The sequence below is a fragment of the Populus trichocarpa genome, chromosome 11 (genome assembly GCF_000002775.5).
Source record: "Populus trichocarpa isolate Nisqually-1 chromosome 11, P.trichocarpa_v4.1, whole genome shotgun sequence".
NCBI classification, from domain to species: Eukaryota; Viridiplantae; Streptophyta; class Magnoliopsida; order Malpighiales; family Salicaceae; genus Populus; species Populus trichocarpa.
The window spans coordinates 16,689,322-16,701,946 of record NC_037295.2 but is presented as its reverse complement, the minus strand read 5'-3'; the positions used below and the strand labels follow the sequence as shown (position 1 = coordinate 16,701,946).

The window sequence follows — 12,625 nt, the reverse complement described above, 5'->3', positions numbered from 1 at the left end:
TTTGAAGTACACTTAAATTGATTAAAACCAAGTAGGAGATTTTGGTCAAAATGCATAGCCTTATGATAACAAATATAAAATCTGATATGAATATTGGTTCAAACTAAAATTTTATTGGGAGCTTCTAGAGACCATATTCCTTGTAAATATCATCTTTTGTAGCCATTTAAGGTCATCAAGGTCCATAAAAGTAGACATAAAAGCTATTATTCGATGTTTTTTATATTTTTCTAGTTAATTTAATATTCTTTTCCTATTTAGTTTTCAAATATTTTATTATTTTTCTATATTTTCTAAGATGTTTTCCTAGTATATAAAAAACCTATAAAATCTTTAATATTCAATTTTCATTAGAGAAACTATTGAGTAGCTTGTTCATTGTTCTAATTATTATTTTTTTTAATTATTCTTGGAGTAGCTTGTTCATTGTTCTAGATTGGGTTTATTAGTTGCGAACATAGAAATTTAATTTATAGCTTTACAACCTAAGTGTTGCATCACTCTAACCTTAATCAAGTGAAAGATTGTAGGGTTAATTTTAATTATTTAATTTAATAATTTGTAAAAGTAATTAAATTGCAGATTTTATTAGTAATAGCATCATTGAAAACAAACCAAAAAAATTAAGTATACAACTTAAGCATTCAGAAGGCTTCATCGATTGCTCACCTCCAATCTAACTTTGTGGGTCAAGATACATCAATTTTCAAGTCTAACCTATCTTAAGCTCTCCTTCATAACCAACAAGACACGTGGATAGCACATCATTTTGAAGATATCGGTCCATTTTGAAAAATAATGGTCATATACTATGATTTTCTTGATATATATTGGATACCATATAAAATCCACTTTAGCTGTCCAATAATATCAAGTTTACTCTTTCTGAAATTAAAATTTCTAAGAAATTTATAAAATCATGGAAGAACATTACTAAACTATTGATAACTCACTTGTTGGGACATTAATAAATATTTTAACATAAACTACCGATGATATCCAAGTTTGCAATAAAAAGTGTAAAATTAATGGGTGTATTTATGTGGAAAATATAAATGATTTTAAAAAATATTGTCTGAGATGTAAGGCATGGTTTGAAAAAATTATTATTTTTATATATTTTGAATCAAATTTAAATTATATTTTTTATAATACTTATGGATTGATTGATATTCCAACGTTTTAAATTTAATGTGAAGTAATATTAAAAATAAATTTTAAAAAATAAAAATAAATTTTTTAAAAAATATTATAAAAAATAACAGGTAACTGAGATTTATCACTGGTGAAGAGCAGCAACAATCTACTCACCAGCAGTGTACGTACTCCCCCCACTGCCTTACAACATCATTGGTCTAAATAGTCAAACACCTCCATTTCTCTCACCAATCTTAGATCCCATTGGCCAGAATTTATAACCAAAACACCTGCATGTACATTTATCACATCTCTAAACAAAGATAGAAACATCGTGCATTTTGTCCCAACTCTTCTCCTTTATAAAACGAGAGGTAAACAAAGACCACAAGGTCCACAACTTCAATTATTCTCTCCCCAAAAACAATCTCTCTCCCTTCTTGATCTCCTCCATCATAGCCCTTTTACGGTTCACCGGGAAACCACCTCATAATGCCTGATTCCGGTGGTGGTGGTTGCGGTAGGTGCTGTTGTAACTTCATATTCACTTTAGGGCTAACAGCTCTTTTTATGTGGCTCAGCTTGCGTACTTCATCACCCAATTGTCTACTTAGCAAATTTTACCTTCCTCTTGACCAAACCTCAAACTCTTCAAACCTTACATCCCTTGAGTTTGAACTTACACTTAAAAACACCAACAAAGACAAGGGTGTGTACTATGATCCAATAAATGTCACATTTTACACTCCAAATAGGTCCCACGTTATTGGGAATTTCACTATAACAAAGTTTTATCAGGGGCATAAAAAGAGTGCTAGAAAGAATGGCACCATATCAAATATTGACAGGGATGTGGTTTCCCAGGCAGCTCCGGCAAATGGGTCGATGGCGCTTTTCCCGGTGGATTTGGCTACTTCAGTGAGGTACAAGATTCTTATGTTCAAGACCAAGAGGTATAAGATAAGGGTGGAGGCTAATGTGGAAGTCATTGCTACCATTATTAAAGTCAACCACAAAGACATAAAGCTCAAGTCTAATGCAGATAAGATTAGGAGCTATTGTGGGCAAATGGGATTTTTTTTTGCTAACCTTTTGGTTTTAGGTTTGCTTATTTTTTGATGAATCTAGATGGCATTGTTTCTTGTAGTATGTCTGAATTTTGGTATGTTTGAGTTTTGGGATGATTTGTTTTTTTTGGTATCTTTATTTTCTGGAAAATTCTTGTTCTTTTACTAACAGATTGTATCTGAAGTTTATACATGGAAGTTACGATATATACATTTTCTTCTTTTAGAGAATTGAAATTGCTTTGACCATTTTGTGATGGATTTGCTGTTGATGTGTAGAGGTTCAATTAATTTATTGAAGTATTCAAATTTCTTTTCTGGTGGAAATATTACTGGTTTGTTCTGCTGCCAGATGCAAAGGAGAGCTAATAAATGGCACCACCAGTTTTCTTCCAGAATGGTCATTTTTTTTATGAGTTGATTGACTGAGTGTATGCTTTAACTTGTGGACTGAAGTCCCCTTCAAATTGAATGTTAAGGTGATGATTGCATGAGAGGGATTTTTCACAGATTAGAATGAAGAAGGTCTGCAATTTGCTAAGCTCTATTTAAGACAATTTGGTTTGCTTTCCCCGAATACAAATTTTTTAGACAACCTGCTGTTTGTTGGAAAGAACATCAGCTACCCAGAAATGGTGGCTGCTTCTATTTCTGAATAGAGCATTCAGGTTTATGGACTCCTTTCTATTCTGGAAATGTTGAGCTCAAGTCACCTTTCAGTTTCACCAAAACCAAGTGTTATTACTGCCTTTTCACCAAACTGTTGGATACTCAATTTCGGCAAAGCTTTGGCAGCCCCATTCTCAGTATTCTCTTCCACTAAAATTCACTTCATTTGGAGAAATCGTCACCTGAGTACTGAGTCCTAGTTGTGGGAGTTCTGAGAGAGGGTTACTCTGAGTAGTAGTGGAGTTTTGCCCTCATTTTCTTACTCTTTTAAGCAATGAAATGGTAATTTTGGAAAGAGACAAGAGTTGTGTTTCTTGCATTAGATTCCCCTAGCTTCATTAGAGATAAGATGTGGAAATTAATACTTTGTTTTTTCGACGAAAGATGCTAGCTTTTGGACAATATGGTGCTGACAAGGAGAGAAGGTCTTAACAAGCAATTAGCCAGGAATTTATGAAGATGTTTGGCAACAGAAAGCGCTATCTAAAGTAAAAGCACGGAAATTCTGTGCATGGCTCGCCGACTGGTAAAACATGAGAGCAATGAACATTTCAACAACTGGATTGTTTTTTTATTTTTAAAGTGTTTTTTTTAAATTAAATTTTTTATTTGTTTTAAATTTAATTTTCACCAAAAAAATGATCGAAGATGCGAAAACAAAAGGAAAAAAGAAAAAAGAAAAAAAGGGATTTATGGACATTGTCACGTGACTGAGCTTCGTATCCTGATATGTGAAAAGAAGATTTTGATCGATTGATTGATTGATTGAAGAAAGCAGGAATATAGGATGATGTTGTTTCCTAGGTTTTTTCCTACCATTTTCCTTGCAATTTCACCAGAAATCATAATCCTTTTCCTTGATTTTAGTGCCACGCGTTTGCGTTCAGGAATGGTTATGCACGAAATTTCTGAGTCCTTGCTGTTGATTTTGGTGAAAGCTTTTTATGTATAAAGCTTGCCATGATTTTAATACCCTACTGTCCTAATTGAGTAGCTAATGTAGCTTCACTGTTTACTTCTTTTCCTTTTCAATTCAACCAGAGTTTTTAAACCGGGCTGATGGTCGACCCGGTTCAAGGATCGTCATAAGTTTTGCTTGGGTCACCAGAGTTAACCTCATTTTTTTTTATATAAATTAAAACAATGTTATTTTGATTAAAAAAAATTAAATAATCAATAAGTTGCAATTGAGTTTTTAACCGATCGCGCGGGTCACCCAGGTTTTTGACTTCCCTTAAATCTAAACTAGATAAAGAGTTGGGGTGAGATGTATTTTTATTACTTTCATCTTTTTTTTTTCTCATTTTCTCCTAAAACTTTCTTTATCAGTGGGCCGAGTTGCTTTTGAATTGTCCAAGTCAAATAAATTACGTTAGAGCAACTCTTCTGAGATTTAATTTTAAACCTATGCTACGCAATAAGTTTAATCAAAATAAATTTTTTTTGTCAATTTTATTAAAAATATATTTTTAACTTTATTCTTATATTATTTTTACGGGTCAGGTAAATTTCTTGGGACCAATTAAAATAACTAGATCATATTAAACCAACTTTAACATAAGGTTAGGCAAAAAATATTAGATAAATAAATTTTAAAATTAATTTACTGGAATGAGTTTAATAACACTATAATATAATTCTTGTCGTTTGATTCAACTCACAAAGGAGAGCGAGTCCGTAAACTATTACACGCAGGAGTTTCTTGGCATAGCAACTCATTCTTTGTTCATGGGGGAAATGATTAGTGAATCTAGAGCGTGGATTTAGGGTGTGTTTGGAAATGTAGTTAAAATATTATTGTTTTAAAATTTAATTTTTTATATTTTTAAATTATTTTGATATATTAATTTTAAAAATAATTTTTAAAAATAAAAAATAAATTTTATTTTGATATATTTCTAAGCAAAAATTACTATGAACCACTACCACCACTACAATTCTAAAGAGACTGTTAATCAATCCCTAAAATAGGTCAGCTTTATTTGAAATATCCGACGATATCTAGCTATGTTTTCTATTTTTAATTAATCCCTAAAACATATACAAGATAAAATACAGAACAAATACAAGATCTATTTAAATTTGTACAGAAATCTTGTAAAAATTTGAAAATCGTTCTTCTGCATAATAATTTGGACAAGTAATCTTGTAAGAAAATATTTGTTCATGTAATTTTAGAGGAATTTGGATGGGAACAGAGAAGAGAACGTATTCCAGCTTTGACTCTCAAACGTAAAACCAAGTTATTTATAGAAGTAGATGGATTAGTCACCCTTCAAATTCTCTGTGACAAAGATAATAATAAATTACAACAGAATCTATTTGCTCTGTCTCGGTAAAAAGCTGTACCAGCACTTAAATTCAGAGATGATTTTACCATAAAGTTTATTGTTTGCTGAAATGGTACCTTCCTGTAAATCATTCATTGATCATCGCGAGAATGTTATGCAAAATGCAGACTGCAATGCGGTGGAAGGGTAAAAACATTTTTAGGGCTATATGGTCTCGTTATTTTAGAAGGGAGGGCATTGTTCTTACACATTTTTATGAAGGAATGGGACATAGCAGGGTGCTGTCATAAACAGAGACAGGGCTATAGCAGGGTGCTGTCATAAACAGAGACAGGGCTATGGCATTTAGCTCAAGTAGAAAACATAATTTTCTTCACATGATTTGATGCCATTGTAATTCTCCAAAAACTAGCAATTTTATTAAAAAAAATTTCATTTGGAAGCATGATTTCTAAGCTTGAGGAGTATGTAATGTGTTAAATTTAAGTTGCAGTAATGGATTCACAGAATCTTCTTCAAAAATCATGCCAGTCCAGACTTAAAAAAGAGTAGACTTTCCTCCTATGGCAGTCCAGACTCCAGATGATTCTGCTTTATTGATAAGAGGAGCTTCCGCTTTGTAGTTTTGTCAGAGAGTAGTATTCTCCACTGCTACCTAATGCTATGAGTTCTTTGTGTGAGCCTTGTTCTACAACCTTTCCGTTCTTGATAACCGCAATGCTGTTGGATTTCTGAATTGTTGACAGTCTGTGAGCAATGACTACACATGTTCTGCCAACCATCATGTTCTCAAGTGCCTCTTGAACTAAGCTCTCTGACACACTGTCAAGTGCACTGGTTGCCTCATCCAACAACAGGATTGAAGGATCCTTCAGTATCGCACGAGCAAGTGCTATCCTTTGTTTTTGACCTCCTGATAGCTGAACTCCTCTTTCTCCACAGTAGGTATCATACCCATCTTTCATTCCACTGCAAAAAGGAAGAAATCAAATCAAACACAAGAGATCTATAGCTTTCGTTTGCAGCTTCACCAGGTAAAGAATTTTTGTATTGGTCCTGTAAACCATGACATTCACTCATATGAATATATCTGAGTACATTTGATTAAATATTTCTTATACCTGATGAATTCATGTGCATTGGCAACAACTGCAGCCTTTCGTATCTCAGATTCTCTTGCATTCTCTTTGCCATAGGCAATATTTTCGCGGATAGTGCCAGCAAACAGTGTTGGTTCTTGACTGACTAGTGCAATATGAGATCTCAGCATTCTCAAATTGTATCTCTTTATGTCCTGTCTGTCAATAAAAACTGCTCCTTTCAAGGGATCGTAAAACCTCTCAATAAGTCCAATGATAGTAGATTTTCCAGAACCACTTGGCCCTACCAGTGCCACTGTCTTCCCTGCATCAATTTTGAGGTTCAAGCCTTTGAAGATCATTTGATCTGGTCTTGTTGGATAAGCAAAGTAGACATTGTTGAACTCCACTTGGCCATTTAACTTTCTCCTGATGTTCGAAGCACCAAATGAGTTGTTTGGATCAATCTCACTTTTCCTATCGAGAATTGCAAATATTGTTCGAATTGCATTGCCTCCTTTGGATATATCATTAGTCATGCTTCCAGCTTCTGCAATGACATAAGCAGTGAAAAGCAGTATCAAAAATGCTTGGAAAAGGCGCTCTGAGGTTATTAACCCTTCCGTCAGGAGCCTCCCACCATACCAGTATGTTAGTGTGATAAAAGCCGTGTTAAAAAACTGGGAGCAAAACAGGCCAAGACCTGACAGCCACGAGTGCTTAACACTCTCTTCTTTAGGACCTCTCAAGGTGGCTTTGAAAAGCTCCAACATTCTCTTCTCAGAAGAGAATGCAGCTATAGTTCTGTGGTTAATAACAGCTTCACTTGCTAGTTGGCTTCCTTCCATTTGTGCCTTTTGTGCTTTCCCGGCCATACTTTTCATCAAAACACTCCTCAAATAAAAACTTCCAATAACTAATGGTTGCACAGCTATCATAACAAGGGTTAGCCTCCATGTTAGAACAAGTCCTATTGAATAAGCAAAGACAGAACCAAAGAATGTTTGTACTAGCAATGACATCCGATCCCCAACAAGGGAGCGAACCATGCTGGCTTCAGTGGCTAGCCTTGCACAAATTGCTGCACTTGTATTCTCATCATCATCAAACCACCCTATCTCAAAAGTCATCAGCTTTGCTAGCAGTTTCTCGCGTACTCTTTTCGTCAACCTCTCTCCCATAATTGCAAAATTATAATGTTGGAGGAGGCTGGTGATGAAGTTGAGAGCACCAATAAATAAAAAAATCAAGGCCAATACGTTGGATTTATGTTTGATAGCAGATTTGTCACTGCGGAAGTAGTTTGACATAAGTGATCCTGCACAGTAAGCATTAATAGGTTGAACCGCTCCAGCACCTATTGCAGCCAAGCATCCAGTCAAGCCTCGTCCCCATTCAGGTGCATTCATTTTCAGCAGACGCCACTGAGAAGGTGCCGGATAATTCAGTTGGTTTAAGTCGTCTTCGAAACTTTCATCATCAGGATCATAGATTGAGTAGGAATAAGGTGTGCCGATAGACAATGCTGGGCTAAAGGGGCTTAACACTGGGGTGCGTGGAGTGCTTTTTCTCAAGCTAACCGGACTGGGAGCAGGACTCATCCTAAAGGAGTTCTTTCCATCATTTCTATAGATGAAGTCATTAAAATTTTCTTTCTGTGCTGCCATCTGTTGCAACTGCACCATCCGGAAGTATTCTCCACCTCTTCCATTATTTATTTGCATTAACTGGTCATGTGAACCTGATTCAATTACTCTCCCTGATTGAAGAACAACAATCAGGTTTGCTGTTCTGATTGTGGAGAGGCGATGCGCAATGGTGATTGTTGTCCTTCCTTTCGATGCCTGATCAATTGCATCCTGAACTATTCTTTCAGACTGTGCATCCAGTGCACTGGTTGCCTCATCTAGAAGCAGGATTTTGGGGTCTCTGATCAGAGCCCTTGCAATGGCAATACGCTGCTTTTGCCCCCCAGATAATTGGAATCCAAACTGGCCAACCTGTGGAATCCATCATGAACTGTTATTTCAGACTGTGCATCTAATTCATGATGGTTTTGTTTAAATCAGCTCAGGACATTAATTGGGAACTAAAACTATATCACAAGCAATTTGCATATTTCAGAGCTTCTACTTAAATAAATTCCGAACATACAATATTGAAGTAATGCCTAGGAATTCAAGAATCACCTTGTACCATTTATTTTTGTAGCATCTCAGGCATGCTAGGAGAACTTTACATTAGCATATGTATGAAATGCTTTCGAAACAAATTCGCTAACAGTAGTAATCTAGACATAACATATTGAGTTCAGACAATTTAGCTTACTTGTGTTTCATATCCATCAGTTAACTTAGTTATGAAGTCATGTGCATTTGCATCCTTAGCAGCATTGATCACATCATCCATCAAGGCACCTTCCTTCCCAAACAATATATTCTCCTTTATAGATGTGGCAAAGAGGACTGGTTCCTGATTAACTAGACCCATTTGGGATCTCCACCATTTGAGCTGAAGCCTATTTATTTTGTGTCCATCTAAGAGAATTTGTCCTTCATTGGGCTCATAAAATCTTTGAAGCAATGAAATGACTGTAGACTTTCCGGAGCCACTGCCTCCCACAAGACCAACTGTCTTCCCAGCTGGAATCCTGAGATTCAACCCTCGCAAGATTGGTGTGTCAGGTCTTGATGGATAGCTAAAATGTATGTCCTGAAAATCAATTTCTCCTCTTGCATATGATAAAGCCTTCCCCTTCTTGTCTTCCAAGTCTATACTTGGAGTTCGTTCAATCATTTGAAAAATACGCGTAGCAGCAACTGTTGCCTCTGTGATGGAAGTTAGATTTGGGAGTGCACCTAATACGCTCCTGCAAATGAAAAAAGAACTGTGATTTCCAGAATTGAGATCAGATAAACTTAGTCCGCGGCAAAGAGAAGTTAGCTTAATAAAAATAACTCACAGTCCTCCCATCATTATATTGATTCCAGCTACAAAGATAGAACCACCCTTTTCTCCCTTCTCAGTCACCAAATAAGTGCCAGCCCAAGCTTGAAATGCCCAACTTACATAAACCATTCCCATGCTTCCCATCATCAATCCCTTTGCGAAACCTTGCTTTATTCCTAATTCTATAGTCTCTTGAAGTGCTCGGCTGAACCGGTCTAGTGTTTGATTCTCCGCCACATATGAGTATACAGTTCTTATTGAAGAAATGGCTTGTTCCGCAATCCCACCAGCAACTCCATAAGCTTCAATCATCTTCATTGTCACGTCCATCATGAGCTTCCCGAATACAAGTCCCGGGACAATAAACATCAATGCAAAAGGAAGAGCTGCCAGAGTAAACTTCCACGATAGTATGAAGGAAAACACAAGGCAGAAGAAGAAGCATGACATTTGTGCAAGGCAGTCAGGTATCTGCAAGCAACAACAATCCATTTTTATAACTTCAATCACAGCATGGATGTTAACAAAACAGTTCTACTCTGAGTTCTTCTTGTATTTATCTGCTAATGGGATAATTAAATTTGTACTCATTCTATGCTTTAAGGATGATGCTCAAGTTGTGGGCAAGCATTTTATCATTTTCCAACAGATTTGCATACACCAGACAGATTCCAAGCCAACAAGCAAGATATTGGAGAAATGAACTATACAGTGCTATGGAGCAGAAGTGCTATTCATGGAATCTTAGTAGCTCCATGATTATAGATATGCATTTACTTGGTAGGATCACTCTGCTGATATAACATGAAATCTTAAGTTGATGGGCATAATTATGAATCATTTGGTTGGAATGTTTTCAGTCAGGTTTTGATAATATATATACAGGAATTTCAATCTGTACCAAAGAGATACTCTTAGTTGTGTATTTTTGAGTTCTCAACACCCAGGTTTATCTGAAACTGAATAAAGCAAATGAAAGAAACTGAAATCGAACCTTCTCACATATTGCTACTTGGATAGCACTGGCATCGTTGGAGATGGTGCTGACAACTTGATAGGTTGTGGAAGAACCAGCATCTTGAGTGTCAAAGAAACCAACTTCTTGTCTAAGGACCGATTTCAAATATTCCGTTCTCATCCGAGAAGTCTGTCTCTCAGCAGTTCTCGTCCAACACAATCCTTCTGTCAAAGTAAACAAAGACCCGAAAAAATGCAACAAAGGAACAGTTAACTTCCCGATTTCTCTACTGATTAGTGTAGTACTAGTCTTTTAGCAAAAACGAAGTCTGAAAGTAGTTAGATGGAGTTACTAAGAATGAACTAACCAACAAATGCAGCAAGTCCAACAGCAATTGCAATATACAGGAGCTTGAGAGAATACTGACAAGTGGAATTAACAGAAAGTTAATCGACATATCATTCAAAGCATTTCTTGAAGTACAATGCATGACTGTTAAATTGCTCACCTTGTTTACAGTATCAGTAGACAAAGAAATACCAGAGCTACCATAGTCATTGATGACATGGCTAAGAACATACATTGTGAGAGGGTGTCGTAACCCTTCTCCAACACTGCCCAAAACCCCAAAGAACATCAACAACTTGTCCATGCCATCAGCGTACCGAAACATGCTATCTTTACCACCCATTTTCTATGCTCCTTGGAGAGTGACGAGATTTCAAAGGTATAAGATAGCTTTCATCAGTACTTAACCTTCAACTTAGACAGCTCTTTGTAGGCATTGCTAAGAGCTACTAGACACCTTTAATCATATTCTAGTCCCTATTTTTGCTTATATTGTTTTCATGTCATTAAACTTTTGTGAGAATGCCAGAGGCATCCAGCCATCTAGTAAATTAGCCGGCACTTGATTCTTCACAGGGTGACCAGGGAATCAAAATTAATGTTGATATCCCTCATGCTATTCGTTGGTTCAATATTTATTTTGTATACATGCTGGAAAATTTTTTTGCCAAGAATCATTCTCTGTCACTATTGCTGATAATATAGACATTATAATCCAATAAATAAATAGTATTCACAATATCCTTGATGTGATGATTATGATCAGGTTAGGATCTTTCTTTGCATATCCATAGTTATGTATGGTCAGTAACTCATTGTTTTCCTTTTGGCTTGGTTTTATTTGGTATCGCATTTTGCCCATGTTTTGCCAAGAAACAAATTCTGCCTGCAGAATGACATCTCCTGCCAAAAAAGTAGAAACAAGATACTGAAATACTTGAGATTTTCCTCCAATGATTATATAACAGATCTTTCTTTCCCTTAAACTAGTTGTTAAGTGCACTTCTTCTATGAAAGAAAAAGAGAAATGTGTACATGAGATATTAGAGAGTATCATTTATCCAGGACATTAAATACGTCAACTTAGTATGTATTCTTAGATTCTTGTTCTTACGCCCCTTAAATTTTTTTGGAAAGATATTGTAAGTGTTCATTGCATAAGACATTTGGATAAAGTCATCTTTCTCAGATTCCATTCTTGTGCTGTATACATGACCTTTTCTCACATGTAACAATCAACCGCTTAAATTTATCTGCTGTCAAAACTTTGCCGAGGATTATGTTTCACAGGGTGTGCAGACTATGATCTAATTTTTTGAATTTATTTATGTTTCTTTTACAGTGATCTTCTTTAATGATGAAGAATAAATTATGTTATCAGTCAAATATATAGTTTTGATCTTACTATGATGCGGGGCAAAGAGAAAAATGAAGAGAAGTAAGAGAGGAGAGAAAAAGCCAAGAAGAAGAAGAAAAGGAGCTGAAGAACAGGAGAGAAAAGCAAAGAACGACAAGGGTTGTTCCCCGTCTTCTCCCATCAAATTACTCAGAAAACTTCCCTCGTGTTTTCTTTTTCTTCTTGTACATGGGACATGGTGAATTGGTGATCTGTTAGTTAAAAAAACGTACAAAGCAACTCTACTTCTGCGTTAGATTACTCTTGAGGAATCGAAGGAACACTAAACTTTGGAAGATATGTTCAATAATTAAGATAGCACAAATCAAATTCATTGCTGTGTGTCTACGGATTACAAGTAAAAAAGGTGTTACCCCTTTTGTTTTTAGGGAATTAAATATTGATTCATGAAGCTTTTGCTTCGAAAATCATCTTAAAAACTGCAATTGTCGTAACGGTTGTCCCGGAAAATGAAAACATCAGTAAAAACTCCTATATGACACCATTACATTCCAGCAAGAACTCTGCCTGTTTGGGGGGGGGACACCTTTTAATTTCATTTTCAACACGCATATGCATGTAAAATAGGGCAGTTTTTAAATATCAACAATACCTTATGACTTACCTCGTGAAAAAGAATAATTGTTTACTCTTTCAAATGATCTCAAAATAAGAGTCAGTGATTGTGATGCTTTGTTGTTTCATTAGTGGGAAATATTGGCACTCCACTC

At 35.7% G+C, this 12,625-nt stretch overlaps 2 protein-coding genes across 2 annotated transcripts; one reads left to right on the top strand and one right to left on the bottom strand.

Moving 5' to 3' along the window:
• Window positions 1-1,507: 1,507 nt before the first annotated feature.
• On the top strand, window positions 1,508-2,435 carry LOC7470930 (protein NDR1). Its single transcript, XM_002317536.4, has one exon. The coding sequence runs from the start codon at window positions 1,630-1,632 to the stop codon at window positions 2,254-2,256; it is 627 nt and encodes a 208-aa protein (XP_002317572.1). The 5' UTR covers window positions 1,508-1,629; the 3' UTR covers window positions 2,257-2,435.
• Window positions 2,436-5,679: 3,244 nt separating this feature from the next.
• LOC7454412 (ABC transporter B family member 15) lies at window positions 5,680-10,841 on the bottom strand. Its single transcript, XM_052456958.1, is given in 8 exon segments — window positions 5,680-6,133; window positions 6,286-6,946; window positions 7,070-8,243; window positions 8,572-9,112; window positions 9,206-9,663; window positions 10,187-10,374; window positions 10,518-10,572; window positions 10,659-10,841. Coding segments are annotated over 8 exon segments (3,714 nt in total).
• Between the last annotated feature and the right edge of the window lie 1,784 nt (window positions 10,842-12,625).